The 18,106-nt window shown below is 37.6% G+C and overlaps 1 protein-coding gene across 4 annotated transcripts in view; it reads right to left on the reverse strand.

Moving 5' to 3' along the window:
• CTNNA3 (catenin alpha 3) overlaps positions 1–18,106 on the reverse strand; it is a 536,681-nt gene that overhangs the window by 501,153 nt on the left and 17,422 nt on the right. For 3 of the 4 annotated variants that reach the window (XM_086467519.1, XM_086467521.1, XM_086467520.1), the window contains exons 3-5: positions 13,619–13,789; positions 11,162–11,195; positions 1,467–1,548 (exon numbers count right to left, since the gene is read on the reverse strand). In XM_086467519.1, the coding sequence (XP_086323645.1) occupies positions 1,467–1,548; positions 11,162–11,195; positions 13,619–13,789 (287 nt within the window). Of the gene's footprint in view, positions 1–1,466; positions 1,587–11,161; positions 11,196–13,618; positions 13,790–18,106 lie in introns of all 4 variants that reach the window. The other variant, XM_086467518.1, reaches the window with a different exon arrangement.

The following is an 18,106-nucleotide window of genomic DNA, read 5'->3' on the forward strand; positions in this document are numbered from 1 at the left end:
TTTTATACCTAACACATCTTTAGTGCCTCCAAACACAAAAGTTTCTGGCAACAGTTAAATATAGAGCAGAAACAGCATGGGGAGATACATGCATGCCTGATATTAAACAAGGATGTTTAGATTCTCCAAATGGCTTGAAAGTGCAAACTATTGACATAAGGATAGTAAAGATCTGAAAACAGGAGAAAAGATGCTCTGCTCAAGGTGAAGTATGTTACTACACAGAATCACAGAATGGCAGGAGTTGGAAGGGACCTATTCATAGTCTTCTCGAGAACCAGACACATCTAACTTGAAATAGCAAGTAATTTTGCAAAGTTGAGTGAGAAATCAGACTCGAGAAAGCCACTCCCAATAAAAGTGTGATGATAGCCTGAGAAGTAATTACAGAATTTACACTTCCTTGGCTCAGAAATGGTCTCCAGGCCCTGGCAGATGTGACATTTATGTTTGACATAATTATGAAATCAGATAACATAAACCTACACTAGTTGCTAGTTAAAACATCGTCTTTTGGCTGCCAGCAGCCCCATGTCAAAGGGCACAAAGAACTATGCTATAGTGCTACCAGAATAACAACTCCCACCACACTGAAAGTCACCCAAGCCAACTGCTCCGACCTCCCTTTCTCAAGAATCAAATATTCATGTGTTCAGATACCATCTGTCCCTGAGCACTTTCCTAATTTTTAACTATCTAATCAATCACCTGACATAAACTGTAAATGATCTGTCCTCAAGCAAATCAAGTGTTTGACAACGCTGACACCAAGCGACAGAACTCAGAAAAACACAAACCAAAACAACCCCCACATAGAAACTTTAGAGAATTTCACCAGTATGCTCTGTAAGAGGTGAAGTCTTACTTTACCAAGAAAACACACAAAAAGACCTATTATGAGAGCTGACATTTTCACAGAAGCCATGCGTAAGTGACAGAAAGTACGTCCCACATTAAATACATTTTAATGATTCAATTGAACCTTGATCTTGCAGGCGTGAGTCAAAGAACCATGTACACTGCAAAGTTTTATGCAATCTAGCCTTTTAAATTCATTTCTAAAGCAGAAAAAAATTAGTGGTTTGCAGGCACAGACAGTATCTGAATCCATTAACTTATGTGGATTTAGTTCATTTTTCAAGTAAAAAAAATCCAAACAGTACTTTTATACCCTTTAATTAAAAAATAAGTTGGTTACGCGTTAATGCAAAATTTAACAGTCTGCAAAGTCTCACTTAGTGGCTTTACCTATCTTTGTTGAGAGAATCAAAATCCGTGCAGTCCAACATCATACGCATTAAACAGATTTGTCACCCCTTTTGTCACCCCTCCTGCTGGCTTACCTGATGACATTACACGAAGCATAAAACCCTCCTGATAGAACAATATCAAATGAATCACTTTTACCACCCACCACGTTTATGCCCAGTATTCTATGTCTTCCTAACAAGCTTCCATATCCTTACCTGCTGACGTCTGTATGCCAAATAATCAAGATTTTCCAGATCTTTTCGAAACTTCTGGTAGGTTTTCTGTAGATCAGATTTACTGGATACATTTCTTAAAGATTCAAATGTTCTTTGAAACTGTGATGGTAAAAAAAAAAAAAAGAAAAAAAACCAACAAATACCATCATTCACACAGTTGCTGTATTTTTTGCTGGTTTAGGATTTTAGTCTACTAAATACTAATCTTATGGAGCTGTGTCACCTCTTGAGTATACCACCTTCTAGACATTCCTACAATTTTGTTTTTAAATCAGTCCCAGAACTCAAAGCATAGTATATATGCCCTGTTTAATAAAATTAAATCCTCTGAGTTTATAGGTCAGACTTGCATAAGACAAAACATTAGTTAATCAACATCATCTCTAAAGGTTAGTTCTTTTTCTATGCCATGTTATAGGATAGAATATATTCCTACAGATATCACATTTATTAGTTGAAAAACAAATATACAACAAAGCATTTGCAACTTTATATAGGCCATAAACTCATTCTATCAAACATGACAGTAGATCTTCTACATAACAGGGTACTCCTTATCAAGTTGATTTACTTAAGAGCAATCTGCAAGACAGGATACTCACCTCGGGCAATGTGCTCACTTCTGTATGAAAGCTTTGACAACGTTAATAATACTTCATTATAGATTTTACTTTTAAATTTAAAATTTCTTTCATGCATACACTATTACTAAAAATCATACTGGTATTTTTCAAAGAGATGAACAATACCAACTCAACTGTAGGGAACTGTAACAGAAAGGTTAAGACGTGCAAAAGAAAAATGGGAGCTACAGCGTCCTCACTACCTTCAGGAATTCATGAACCTTCTCTAACTTCCTTTGTTTCCCCATCTGTAAATATTCTTCACCTCACAAGCATGTGACAGCTGTAAGTAGTTTAGAAATATTTTGTTATCACAGTGATTACCCCCAGAAGCAAGTCTATAAACATTTATTTACACAGACATAATCAGAAAGAGCTACATGATTTCTAAATCCATCCAAAATATTGACTTAGCTTACTACAGTTACAGGCCCTGTAGATGAAGTAGCTACTGTAAGCTGCATGTGGTACTGACATCCAGAGAATGAGGCAAAAGACCAAAGGAAATGGACTGCTTTCCAGTCAGTTCTGGAAAACCAAGCACTTCAGTAGGAACTACAGCACACATTTCTCTATACCTTTGCTAAAGCTAGAGTCATTGAATTGGAAAAATGAACCATCAGAGTAGACAGTAAAAAAAACCCTCCACTCATCTTCAGTCTCTCTTTAAAAAGCTGATAACAGAATTGACAGCTAGCGTTGACCATGGATGTAGACAGCTCCACAGTGTGACTCATTCTGCAGGCATTTGACTGAGATCAAGCCCAAGTGGTATATGCTGTTGAACAGCCAATAGGTAATTCCTCTCTGGGGATAATAAGCAGCTGCAGTGAATTTCAGCTGCCAATTTACAACAGACAGATACATCCTGGAAGGTTCAGGCAAGTTCGCACTTCTTGTTTGCCACCTTGCTGCCTTTATTTCAGTCTCACTGCTCTCATAACCAACACGCAGGTTAAGGCAATGTTTATATCTGTGTAATTTATCTTACTATACCTCATTCAGCACCACTAGAGGTTAACTGGAGACTTTCTAGTTGTGTGTGAAATGTTTGCTACCAAAACACAACAGAAAGCTTTCTCACCTGAAGTATACTTCACTGAATTCTGTGACAGAACACAAATGCTAAGACAAAAACCACAAGACACTCTATTCTTTTCTGTTTGACTTCATTACCTTTCACCTTTTGTAGGCTCTGCTGTTTTCAGATTTTTATCTCTGCTCCAGAGTTGCTCTGAAAGCCTTGAATTTGCAATGCTTGCTTTCACCAATTTCCACTCCATGGTAACCCCCTTAGACGGAAGCAATTTAATTACAATATCTGCAAGCAAAACCTAATACAGCTTAAGCTGACCAAAAGCTATCCACAGTGCTCCTTCTTTATAAGTGTGTAAGAAACTGCTCATAATGTATCTGTACAAGTTCATCATACACCTTCAGCTCCAAACCACGACACACATCTCCAGAAATTACCCCAAAGCTGCTGCATCCTGTTACGGGGTTAAGTAATACAGGGAAAAGATCTCTAATGATTCCCAAACTCACTAAGTGGACAAGAGGTACAGGGGTTTTTTGAGGTTTTTGGTTGGTTGGTTGGTTTTTTTATCATCCACATGTTAGACTACAATACAGTTGTACAGTTGTAGAATCATCATCACCCTCTTAAGGATGTACTTAATCCCATAGCTTCAGTTTTTCCATTGGCAGGAACTCTACCAGCAAGCTCACTCAATTCTTTATGTCCTGAATCAACCCAAACATTACCAATGCATCCAGCTCTCTGGAAAGAGGTATGAGCCAGCATGGGAGGATGAGTAAACACAAACCAAATGTGTAACTACAAGGGTAATATACGTCAATAAAATAGATGGGTAATGGCCAGCACATCTACTTAGAAGTTTGTCTTTAGATGCGAGGGAAACAGACTTTTTTAAAATTTAACTCAAAAGTAAATTAAAAAAAAAAAAAAGCTATTTTAAGAAAACATACTTATGCTATTTTCATTGCCATCAACAGGAAATCACAAAAATGTGCCGTGGACATACAAAAGTTATCAGAACGTCTTTTAAACTTAAAACCACATCTTGCACTTTCTGTATCATCCTGCTACCAGTGTGAACCACCACTTTTGGGTGAAAGGCAAGACCACCTCTCTCACTGACACTTTTACTGTCTAGACATGAAAAGAAATACTAGTACTCCAGAATGTATTTTTTTCTCTATCTTATCAGTAACCAATTGTAAATAAGAGATCCACAGAAGCTGTTTTTTGCCTGTCATTTTTTCAAAGCACTTTGAACATAATTTCTGAAAGTTGAGAAGTAGTATTCCTTTACTACTTTTGCTCTCTGCAGCGCTACCGGGTAACTACCTGGACTGATTTTTCCTCTGAGGAAAGCTGGACCACAGTAGAGAAGAAATACCAGTATTTCAACAATTCTGAAGAGCTGCTTCTATTTGTCAGGTTACCGTAGATAACTTCATAGCACAGATACTGCATAGACAACTTTATAACTTTTCAAAACAAAGGAACGTTACATTACATTCACAAACATTACAACATTCGTTTCATAATTTAAAAAAAAAAAAAAAAATCAACAACTGTAAAACTAGAGCCAAGCACCTTGGCACTAAAACACAGAAGGTGGATGACACACCAGACCCTATGTCCTGAACACTGTCAAGACATTGCTGAATGAAGGTTCAGACTGGAAAGCAACATATGATGGAGGTCTTAAACTAAGTGGAGCAACTCTCACAGTCCCATTTTAGGTATCTTGATGCAACAAATACCATCAAAACTCTGTAAGTGACAAAGATATGAAATGTGGATGGACCAGAAGAGTGTTATTAATATGCCCCCTTCATGACACCCTTGATTAGTATGGTGAAGTCCTACAACCTCCTTTCAGATAATGACCATGATTCTATTTAATTAGCAAGTATAATTGTAAACATCAGAACTACATTTCCTATAGACTCACAGTTTATTCACTGCAATGTCAAAGTAGAGATGTGAGCTCTGACTGAAGTTTCTCCTGTAGTAAAGCCATTTATAAGGGCTGAGAATCCTCTGGTCTCTTTGTAAGCTCCTGATGTGGTCTTTTTGGTTTTTTCTCCACTATCCATCTACCTGTTTTCAGGAATCTTGGAAATTCTGCGCTTCTGTCATATGTAACAGATGTGAAGCAGTAAGTTCAAAGAGAAAAGGCCAAGGCATAAACAGGGGTTGCATAATGCTTCAACGGGAAATCATACTAAAATTTTGATATCACTTAAGTTAAAATTTACTATCTTTGATCTTCTTTCAAATTAATTTATCCAGTTTAATAGAGACTTAAGTCTTCTCATATTGTCACTTAGCTCCGGGTCTTTCTGTAAAAGGTTAAGGTCACTGTTCACTGTTGCTACCATGTTCAAGCTGTTGGAAGCAAACTGATTCATAATAAAAGTATTTGTGGAATAAGCAATGATATTAAAGGCAGCTGCTCTCTGATTTTTTTAAAGTCTAGTTTAATTATTACATTTCAATAACATAACTTTGCAGCTGCGCTTCATAGCATCCTTTATGGAATCCCAAGGAAACAGCTTCTGCACTAGACAAGTTTGAGCCTGTTTGGTCTGAGATGGACAAAATTCTCTCCAAATTTAACCAGATTCCCTTGACAAACCTGGGAACCTCAATACGGGCCATGAAAATAAACCACTTGTCAGCTAAACAGGAGCCAGGCCACAAAAACGTGAGATCATAAACATGCAGTGCAAAGTACTTACAATTGCTTACAATTCAGAGATGTGGGAGGAGATGTCATTAAATATGGAGCAGAAAGTCTAATTCCTATTAATAATCGTACAATGTCCATATATACAGAAAGAGGTATAGAGATCCTGCTTCTGCTTGTGAACGATGCTGTTTGAAAAACCATATACCTTTGATGCCATTTGCCTGGGAGTCTAGCTAAGCTATAAGGGTGATGTAAACAAATGGCCTGCTGCACATCTGTCCTAGGTTACAGTGTAAAATGTACCAAAAAAAAAAAAAAAAAAAAGTATTCTATTACCATCTTCAGGAGCTGTTGAGACCAGGTGGGGCAGTGCTCCCTGCCTCCCCCCTCTGGACTATCTTCTGTTAATGGACACAACAATGCCTTATCGCCTGACCCATCGATAACTCGCTCCTGGACTATCTCCTGTTAACGGCCCAGCAAGGAACTGCCTCATGACTCCCCATCCCATTGTTAGATGCTCCGCCCGGGGAGGGGGGGGAAGGAGCCAAGCAGGCCATGCCAAATAAAAACGGAGATTTTGAACACCCTAGCAGCCTTCTTCCACTGGATTCCCAGAGGAGTTTCCCCCCCCCCAGAGTTCCAGAGGACAAGAGCTACCTACCTACCACTGGACCTTCGGAGGAAGACTAGACCCTTTTACAAGATCGCTGCTTCCACAGAACTACATCCATCACTTCAGGAGGACTGCAGCCACCATCTTATCGGACTGCTACTGCCACCCTAACAGGGTGTCAGGTTGTATTCCTGACTCTGTCAGTGTAAACCAGTGGGTTGGGTTTTTTTTCCTGCCTTGTGTTATATTATATCTATATGTATACATATATTAGTAAAGAATTGTTATTCCTATTCCCCATATCTTTGCCTGAAGGCCCGTTAATTTCAAAATTATAATAATTTGGAGGGAAGGGGGTTGCATTTTCCATTTCAAGGGAGGCTCCTGCCTTCCTCAGCAGACACCTGTCTTTCAAACCAAGACAACATCCTTTACTTAGTCCCCATCTACATACACAGTTCAGATTCAGCGCCAACGCTGCAAAAAGCCAGTCTGTCATTCAAGAACAAGGAGAAATGGCTCTTTTCTGGTTTGTCTAGAGTTGCAGAAGTGAAAGAGTATTTGTCTTTCAGAATATCAATACTACCATCTTCCACTGTGCAGGGCAGCAAAATAGCACTGAACTATTTTAATCCATTTGTGAATATTTCTCTTTATTATCACATCGATTAGCAGAAGTTAAGGACAAGAAGCAAATTTTATTCCCATTCTGACATAAGGAAGCCATTCACTATCAAATACCTTCCTGTTTTAATAACATACTACTTCTTTAAAAGACTTAATTAAACCAAATATACTATTTGATATTACCAGGAGATACAGTTGGAAAAAAACCACCACCACCAAACATTCAAAACCTCTCTGAAATTCCAATTACTGAACAACATACTTATGAGAAAATAGTTGCTCTCCCAATATTTTGCTATAATGGAATGGGGACCGTGCCTCTTTGGAAAGGTTTATGGAGAGTAGGCCACACATCTTTTTACATTCAGAAAATATCAGATGATTTTGATCTCGTTTTAAGAAGGTCTGAAGACATGCATTGTGATGATAAAGCAGATACTGTTTGGTTTGTATGCATTTCCTCATTTTTGCCTCCCAAAGCAAGAGCAGGTTATAAAATAAATTTCTCTAGATCAGAATGATCAGTGCATGCTTGAGGTACAAATAATTGTTGATCAGACAAGCTAATCTACATTACACGGACTTCATTACTATGCTACCAATAAATAATCTGTCAAGAGAAACTCACTTTCCAAGGTTGTTTTACCAACCTAGAATTTGCCTTCCAAGATTAGTGCTCACAGAAGAAAATTTGAGTGTCACTTCTACATTATTCTCTTATAAGCACTGCACTTCAGTGTTAAGTAAGTGTTGCTGTAGAAGCAAAACACAGTAATAACTGCTCAGAAGGAAACAATTTAGCAATGCTCTTTTTTTCCTGATAGGTTCGAAGAGAGTCTACTGCAACAGAGACCTAGTCACTGATTGAAGCATACAGTTATTCACGTAGCCCAAGTAATAATTTAAAATACGTGTCCGCTTTTCTAACATCCCACCTTCCAACTTCCCCAAAATAATTTTCAAACTCCATCACCGGATACAATACAGATTTCTCAAACTCAGTCGTACTTCTGGCAACTTCATGCACTCCGTGTTAACCTATGCTATAAACCACCTTTGTATCATGTATCTCCCCAGGCTTTATGCTTACAACTTCATTTGGAAATTATCTCAGGACTTTACAATTATTTATTTTTATGAAAAACTAGTATGTAAGTATCTTTCATACTATGCATGTTAAACCAATCCAGAAAAACTCCATCTTACTTAAAGAAAGCCTTATTTATTTAAAATACACCCTACTTCTTTTTCTCCCTCTCCCCTTATACCTGGGTTGTGCACACTTTGTATAAAGCTTAGGACCAAGTAAGTCCAGATAAATTTCCTCTCATCACAATTTGCTCCTGGTTTGTGTAACTTACAGGTTGCTGCTTATATTCTTTCTCATCATCTCAGGGATACAACTGTTGTCTAATACCACTACTGTCTAAGGCAGCTTTTCCCAGCTTTAGGAATCTTTTCCTTAACTCTTTTTCTTAATTCATAACAAAAAAAGTTTATACCCTCCCTTCCCAGGTCTGTCCTCCCATCACTACTTGCACAGTTATCAAGAGATGCCAAAACTCGCTCCCTCCCAAACAGGAGTTTTAAGAGGGCAACCTATTCCCTCCTGTTGCTTTCTACTTTTTTTTTTTTTTTTTTTTTTTGCCTTCTAGAGTGCAGTAGATGGGCATGATTTTCCTTTGCTATTTTGACCCATAACTCTGTTAAAAAGGCGGTGGCTGAGCAGTAGGGAGGAAGACTGCCCTGCCACCACTAAGGGTGAGAGTCTGGTCCTACTGTACTCCAAATCATACAGACATTCTGGAAGAAACGTAAACTATCCTCTCTCAAAGCTATTAGGCATGCTCTGCTCATGGAGACTCTTCTAGGATACTAAGTAGGACAGCAGATAGTGAAAGACAGCAGACAAGGTACCTGCAGCAGAAGCAAAACTAGGAAATTACTGAGAAGTAGAAATTCTTGACAGAGTTGAGAATTAGCCAAGTCCTAAGTCTCGGATGTGAGAGCAAAGAAAAGTTTTCAATACACATAAAGACGACACTGAAGAGTCTATTGCAGACACAAATCTGCTGAGAGGAACTGAACTAGAAATAAGTCTGAAGGGAAGCCTCTACACTGCAAAGAAACAAGGATTTGATTTGGTTTTAAACTTTTGCATTTAAGTGTGTTTTTAACCCAGAAATTGTGCTTTTCTCTTGGAAATACAGCCACTATATTCCATTTGGTTTTCTTGTGCTCTGGTAAAATGGGTTCAGGAGCCTTCAGGCTTGCTCACCTCAAAGAATTCTGAAACAGTAGTACCTGAAGCTGGCCAGTTAGGGTCTCTTCAAAGCCACGTTTCTGACTGGCAAGAAAAGGATAACAATCTTTTTCCCACACTAAGGCCAAAATCAGCTAAGGAACAGACTCCCCAGTCACTGCAGTTCTGTTTATACAATATCTGGTTTTGGTCTTAGCATGGGAATCACTGAAAAAAAAAGAGAATTATTATTTTCAGAAGTGGATCCAGGTTCTTCTTGCACTCAAAACCATGTTCCCTTTGAAAAGCTCAACTCTCAAAATTCTTTAGAGGCTGCTTTTTCCTCTGTCATTTATTCCACATTACAGACTGCCACAGAATTTGCAGAGTGGAATGATAAACGCTGTAGCCCTGATTACAAACAATGCATCCCATGTGGCATATACTGACCTCAGATTGGTAGTAAGAATCCATTTCTGCTGGTTGATGAGAAAATAAATATGAGTATGATCCAAAGGAGAAGCCAAATCCTCTCCCAAAGACTCCTGTCATCATCTTAACAACCCTTATTTTCAGAGACTTCTCTTGCCATGGGAGTGACCCATGCCCACCAAAGGGAGGGTGGGAAGATTCTGATCATTTTCAGTTTCACAACCTGGCCTGGTACACCCAGTGTAGCCTACTTTCTTTTTTGCCTTTCTTCCATTTTAGTGTTTTACTGCACGATACCACAACACCAACAGTCAGAAGGTAATGCAGGCAGCAAGCCAAATTCTAGTTTAACTATCTCTAGCAGAGATATGAGAGTCAAACCAAATACCTAAATCTGAAGTGTAGGTAAGCCTGAGATGACTGACCTCTCTTCTTTTATGTAACCATACTGTTTTCCTCCTGCTCAAAACATTTTTAATGCTAATGAATACCCCGCAGGGAAGGGAGGAAAAGACAGCACTATGCCCACAGAACCCAAGTTAACAAGTTGCTTTTTATCTGTAGTCATTCTCGTGGGTTTCTTTCCTGGCAAGAGTTTTAAATAACTCTAAGCAAGCATTTTATAAAGATCATGCTGTCCGAGGCATTCATGAAAAATATGAATACTTAAACAGTAAATCTACAAGCATGACAAGAAGGGGGAAAACACAGATAAAACATGTTGGATCAGCATGATCTGAAATAGATTAGAGAAAGACAAACTGCCAATGCACTTTGAATAAAATTCTTAGAACTTGTTATCTTCTTGCTGTTCTCTTCCGATCAATAAATTCAAGCAATTCCATTAGTCTGTTAATTCATTTAAATAATACAAGCATTACTAACTATGACAAATGAGTCTGGTAATACAGCTCTGAATCAAAGAGTGCAATACATGAGATAGCCCTTTGTCTGAATACATTTTTCACAACTCAGTTTTATGACTAGAGACTTCAAACTCTAAAATAAGTACGGAAACTCAGATATGGACAGCTATTTATTTAAACTCTTCCCTGTTCAAAAAAAATCCATTGTTTAAAAAAGCAAAATCTTTCTTATCAGCGTGATGTACTTCATTTTCTCAGTTAACTCTAAAATGAGCTTGCTTTTTGCACTGCACTGTCATACTCCTGTAAGGCCGTAAATTCCACAAATGGCTAGAAACATACTATGCCAGGATATGATCAGTCACTGAGAATCTGTTCTGGCTTCTAATATGCATTATTTGATACATGCTGGGTGAAGATTCTATAGAATCCATAAAACAACCAAAATTCTATCCACTTTATTAGTGAAATTTCAAAAAAAGCTAATCTCATGTTCACAAAGGTATTTTTTTGTTCTATTATTGAATAAGATCCGATTAATACTTTACAGAGTTCTTTAATGATTCTAGACAACTTTCTTTCACTTTATACATACAAACAAAAAAACTTTATTGGTTAGAATTTTCATGTCATTTATTCTACTATTAATTTTTTATTAATGTTATTATTTAAATTAATTTTGGCTCAACCCTTTAAATTTCTTCCTTTTATTCTATGACAATTACAGAGCTCAGAGTCATGGAAATAAAATGGAATTACATTTCTCATCTCTTAAATGATTAATAAAAGCTCTAACATCCATGGTTTTGTGAAGAAGAGGATAAAAATCGTAGAATTATTAAAATGTTAGAACAAGTTCAAAGGAAAACTGCTAATGACTTCTAAAGAGAGTTGATTTTCAAGTTATATGAACTTGCAAACATAGAGAATATTAAAGCTGATACAGCAAAGACAAGGTCTACTTTCTACAGTGCAGTCACTGTGTGAACACAACACCTTTTTGTTGGAGCAAGTCCACGTTGAAGAAAAACTGAATTCCTGAGGGAGTTTTAAAGTATAATAATTAAGTTAAAGACTTGAAAAGAGCAAAGTTGAGACTCATTAAAATATTTAATTGCATGTAAATCTGGCTCAGTTAGTCATGACCAGAAGTTGTCATAATTTGAAGGTTGTTCAGTAGCATATGTTAAAATTACTCTATTTTCTAAGTTGATTTGCTAATTAGACGTCAACATAAAAATACATCACTACAGCTAATACAACTGTTGGCAAGTTCAACAGCCAGGGCAGAGACTGAATAAACATGGAAAATGTACTACCTTCCTCTAAGGACCAGGGTGAGCCTTTTTACATATGCATTTTCTAGAGTGTCACGCCACACTAATTTATTCTAAGAGTTAACTGAAGAATTCAGTTCTCACCCCTATTAAAAGAACTAAATTAAAGTACGGAAGAAGGTGGTAACTTAATTGCACTCTTTGCAGTGCTGGAGTTTTTCCTGAATGTTTCTTTGCATTCTTTTATGCTTTTCAGTTATTGTTTTTTGTTTTCAAACTGAAATCATGAAGTGAATTACATGGTTGTTTAGAAATACCGAAACTCTCAGAAAGAAGACTACCCAATTTTTGTTCTCTCATAAAAAACATACCGAAAACATTTTAGAAGGTTACATCCAGGATTATGAAAATAATGTATGTAAAAACATAACAGGCTACCAAAGAAAAATATCACAATTTAAGAAAATCCTCCTCAAACAATATAAAAGACATAGGCCACTCCTCTTACAGATTACGAGTTTCATACATATGTAACAACATAGAAACTTCTGCAAGTCAGTGTTCATTTAGCCTGTACTGCACCTCCAATAATTGTCAAAGTTGGGAAACCCACACAACATTGCTTTACTATGAAATACTGTTCCTACTCTGACAGGGAGCTACACTTTCATTCCCCTGTCCTCAACAAACTGAACTTGCTTCAAAATGGTCCTGTAAGTCAGTGGGTCCTGGCATGAAGCATTATTAGAGGTGGCATTGATTATTCACCTCTGCCCTGAAACATTAAGTAGTCAATAGAACTTTGAATTTTTATCAGTCTGTCACACATTACTGAAGATGTTGGGGAAAAAAAAGGAAACAAAAATAGAACAATTCCTTGCCCTCCCCAGCAAAGACACACACCAGATTGAAGGGAGTAGGCAGCCCGAGAAAAAAATCTCAGTAAACACATTTTTATGGTCAGACACCTGATGCTGGCAAGATTAAACCCACACTGTGGAAAAAAGGAAGGAAGCCTGCTCATATAGGACACTATGGCTGACATTAAAGGAACTCCAGCTTATGTAGACAGGAAAGTATTTTGAAGTTGAACAACAGAAGTGTGGACATTTTGCCTAATTCAGCAATAGTGGCACAACCACTGTTTAGTCTTATATGAGAGTAGAAGAAGGAAGACATCCCTTCTGTATAAAGAGAGCCAGGTGGAAAAAAAGATGACCCAAACCATAGCGCTATTATGACACAGTAGAGCTGGGGAGTTGCCGGAAGCATCTTTCACAAATCTCCCAATCCTTTGAGCTGATGTCTTTCATAAACTGACTTGAATGCAGAGGCAGATCCTTACCTACTGAGTTCTTTCCCTCCGTAAACATCCACATAAAATTCCACCTTTAAGATTCTCTACAAGTATATTCTTTACTATTGCCACAAATATCAGGAAGGTTTCATGCATAAAAAGCTATGTGAGTACAATTCAAGTAAGAAAATAGGAAGTAAGAAATAAAAAGGAAGTTAAAATTACTTGTATGGATAACCATCAGCTTCCCTAGACCAAACGGTATGTTCCGCAAATCTCATCTAGAATCTACACTTTTACCAATTGTCAGGGTGTTACGTCCAAAAGATATATAATTCCCAAGTACAGAAAGAATTTTCAATGCAGGAAGAACCATCAGCAGACACTGCTCTAGCTAAAGGAAGTCTGAGTTAAGTCAAATTCTACTCACCACAGTTAAATGTTCTAGCAAGTATGCCACATCAACCATGTCTGCCAGAATTAGAAGCCTTGTGACAGTCATAAGTAGAGATCGTGCTGCTTGGACAACATCCTGCCTCTTTGGCAGATAGCAGGGATCACTGGTAAACGCCTCTGCTGATACCTTTAAGGCTTGACCTGCAAAATGAAGACATAAATTCCCTTAGGCTATATCACAACCCTCAAGAAAAAAAAAAAAAAAAAGTAAAAAAAAAAAGTTAAAACTACATCACTTATTTGGCAAGTAACAAGTATTGCCAATAAATTTGGCATCTCTTTGTTGCCCCAATGCCTTGAAATTAAGGGTAATTATCACAGATCACGCAGAATATTACAAATTTTGAATGATGTTCCCTTTCTGTTCTTTTGAATCCCTTAATTCTGAAATAATTCCCTTGGCAATCACATCATTACTCTTAACTGCACACAACGAGGCCAGAGGTGCTATGCTAAACTTTTCTAGTCACTGCTTTTTATATTGCTGTGTACTTTGCTGTCCTTGCAATCAAATAATTCCTGGTCACAGCGGTGAATCAAATATCGTTCTTCTCATTAGAAACATAAGTTAATGGAATGAAAATCTCATATACTTGAACATCTGACTCTGACATAAAATATGTGAAATCTATGCAATGGAGCTAGTAACTGTGCCAGTAGACAATAATATACTGCTCTCCAACATGAAGTTTTGCAAATTAAATTTAACAATAAGAACAAAAATGACAAACACCCAAGTTTATTTTAAGCAGTCTGTCACCCAGACTTACTCTGAGGAAAACAAATGCCACTACACTCATTTCTAAAAGCATTTCAAAATCTATTCTCACCTGAAGAGCGTTGCTAGTGGAGGCACAACCTTGAGAGCTCACTTGACAGAACAGCACTGAAAACTCTCATCACACAAGCACAAACTGCTAAAATAAACATTTACCCAATTAAACTCTCTATATCAGCTTGGAAACCAAAGATGGAATAGTTTCAGTTGTGCTAAAATTAGGAAATGTCATTAGTAAATGTAGCTATTAAAAGAGTACATATTCATGAAGCCAGCCCTTTGTTGACAACTGCCTTAAGCATGTCCTGGATTTTGGATGCAACAGTAAAGAAAAACATGGCATTTAAAAAATCTGATATCACTCCAGAGTTAAATCCTTTGTTTATTATGCAATATTCTTTCTACCTATATTAACCTAAGTCTTGGTATAAGAACAGGATAGGTTTCTCCAAGCAGTCATTTGTATCACAGAGGTTTTCTACATAGCAAGAGAGTGTGCAGGAACATGCAATCTTTGTTTCATTTTGTTCTATAAATTCTGACCAAAAGTAAAGGGAGAATATTGCCTGCTGAAATAAAATTCACAGTACCCTTAGCAATGTATAGCTTCACTCAAAGGCAAGAAGTCTGGACAGGCCTCATGCAGGAACACTATTGGCATGTCTCTTCAGAGCATCTAGTAGTAAAGTCAAAGCTAAAGTCATGCAAAGAGTTTTTTTACCTGAACCAAGTCCTCAAATCAAAAACTAGGCAACAAGGTTTGTATAAAATACATATAATCAGTAATTAATGCATATTCATAGAAATACATACAAACATAAGGGATTTCCTGTAATTACATAGACTTCTGTGTTCCCTCAATCAGAATTGAGCATGGACTATTCAAGTCCACCAGTTTGGTTCTATACGTGACTTCATTTCTCAAGATTCAGAGAAAAAACAAGTTTTATGGCTGTTACTAAAAACCGCATTTGAGAAAAATATTGAGCAAAGGCTACAGAAATAAACCTATCAATTACTAGAGTCTGCATACCAGCACCTGAGATAGCACTGGCTTGATTCTCAGAACACTGAATACTTCCAACATGCTGAAACTCATCAGTTTTCCAGGAACACCCATTTTTAATAGTGCTCTGGTTTTCTCTTAGATTTGTTAAAGTCTTTCTGCAAATCATGTATCTTTACTTAAGCAAACTTCATAAATAAATAAAAATTATACTAATTTGCAATCTCATTCTAGCACCTGCTATATCACAAAACTGAAAGTGAAAAAAAAAAAAAGTCAATTTCTTATGCTCAGGACAGCAAATTAGAACTTTTTGCCAGCAGTTGGTGAGATAACACTCTACAACTGAGCACATTGCAACAAACAAAACTACAGGAAATAAAAATCAAATGTTAATCAGAACAACCAATTTTTAGGTTTTTTTTTATTGCCCCATCCGCAATGGACAGAAACACCTCTCCAGATGAGTACTGTTTCCAGTGCTAAAAGTTTCAAAACACTAATCTGAGCCCAGTAATCTGGGGTGGGGTGTGAGAGAATCAACCAACCAGAGGAAGACTATGTGGAACCCTCAGTCCTGTGGTTCAGCTCTCTCTGATCCAAGGCTTAGTTTGGTGTAGTTCAACTGTGTGACCTTAGCTGAGAAAATTTTTGGTAAGGTGCAAGAAAGTATGTTAGCTAACATCACACAAGGTAAGTAAAAACACAGAAGTGGACTTGTAAAGGTAGTAGTAATTAGCAGTCAAAGAATCCCAAGAGGAAAAAATACAGACAAGAACAGCAAAAATGCAAAAAGACCCAGAAACTTGAAAGATAACAACTCTGCAAAACTGAGCCACAGTTTCAAAGGAGCAACAGAGGCCAATATTTTCCCACATAACTGACAACTATCTGGCCAGCATTACTGGGAATAATAAATACATTAACCCTTTGCTCAGTCACTCAGTCTTAGCTATCTACTGCATGTATTAGCCAATAACCAACTATTGCTTATTTTTTAAGTTCTGTATATCCTGCTAGTAGAGTTTTCTTTGTGCACAGTAAACATGGTCCAAACAAAAATTGACCAGGAAAGCAGAGCTACAGATTCAAACAGAACTCGTTGGTTAGGAAGGAGTGAAAGTACTCAGTTGTGAGAAGCCCAGACAGGAGTGAATGGTGAGCCTGAGTTAGTAACTGAACAGATCAGAGGAGTAGTGACATATAGCTTAGCTGAGGATATGAGATAGTGCCACTATCAGGAATACTTAATAAAAGTTGGGAACAAAAAATAAAATCTTCTGACAGCACAGTGGCTCCTCAGAAACCTCTAATGTCATGTTTCCCGCTACTCATAAACACAAGGCCGAACTCCCATGTTCACAGGTCCCGCATGTCATTATTTGCCCAGGTCTTTGCTATTGCACCTTTCAGAAGAGAATGGCCGTATAGATTTGGATGTCCTTCAAGCACCTGAGACACTTCAAAACCTCAAATAGTCCTAAAATCTGAAAACATTTCAACACTGATGTCTTCCAGGTACTTGAGCCACAAAGACGATTAAGGGACTACAGTACCTCTCATATGAGGAAAGGCCGAAAGAGCTGGGACTGTTCAGGCTAGAGAAGAGAAAGCTCAGAGGTATCTTACCAGTATACATAAATAGCTGAAGGGAGGGTGCAAAGAAGTTGGAGCTAGACTGTTCTCAGTGGTGCCCAGAGACAGGGCAAGAGGCAATGGGCACAAACTGACATAGAGGAGGTTCCGACTAAACACCACAAAACATTTTTTTCACTGTGAGAGTGACTTGGCAGCGGCACAGGCTGACCAGGAAGCTTGTGGAGTTTCCATCCTTGGAGATACTCAAAAGCTGACTGGACATGGTCCTAGGCAGACTGCTGGACCTGCCTGAGGGGAGGGATTGGACGAGAATCCAGACCTCTGTGATTGAGTGTGTGAGCAAAGACAAGCCAGAAGCATCTGAATACAACCAAGCCCTTAGAAATGTGTTGGTCATAAGCAGAAATGGCCAGATGAAGAAGGATAAAATCACGACCCTAAAAAAGAGTTATGAGATAGAGCCTAGGTAAATAGGAGCTATGAGTACGAGCAGTAAAAAATGACAGCTCCAACAGGAACATGATGTTAGGACTTTCTTAAAATGCAGTAGACAACATGACAGTTTGATGCAATTTCATCCATTTTATTGTAACTCCCATCAAGTGATATTCTTCCATAATTACATTTGTCACAAACAATGAAACATGAAAGACAGGGCCCTTTTAGTGGCACAAATAGGGAAGCAGAAAGATAGGAGTATTCATAGTATTTCAATTATTTTAGACATTCAAATCAGAAGCAATTCAATGAACCCAAGTCAGGATATATCATAACAACATAATAATGGGAAGGCAGATACTTCCCAGGCTTTATTCAGCAGACACAAATAGAGGACTCCCAAAGTAAATGGTGTGGCTACCATCAGCTGATCAGCTACTGACAGCTACTGCTACTGTCAAATGACTACTACTTATGCATGTGCTTACCATAAAAAAAAAAAAAAAAAAAAAAAAGTAAATAAATAAATCTATGCTTGGGCATAACGAAAGGAAAAACACAGTTCAGCCACAGGTAATTTTTAAAAAAGTTAGAGGATCCATGTACTTTATCCAGGACCAAAAATATCTAAAAACTT

The sequence above is a fragment of the Leptosomus discolor genome, chromosome 6 (genome assembly GCF_034619465.1).
Source record: "Leptosomus discolor isolate bLepDis1 chromosome 6, bLepDis1.hap2, whole genome shotgun sequence".
NCBI classification, from domain to species: Eukaryota; Metazoa; Chordata; class Aves; order Leptosomiformes; family Leptosomidae; genus Leptosomus; species Leptosomus discolor.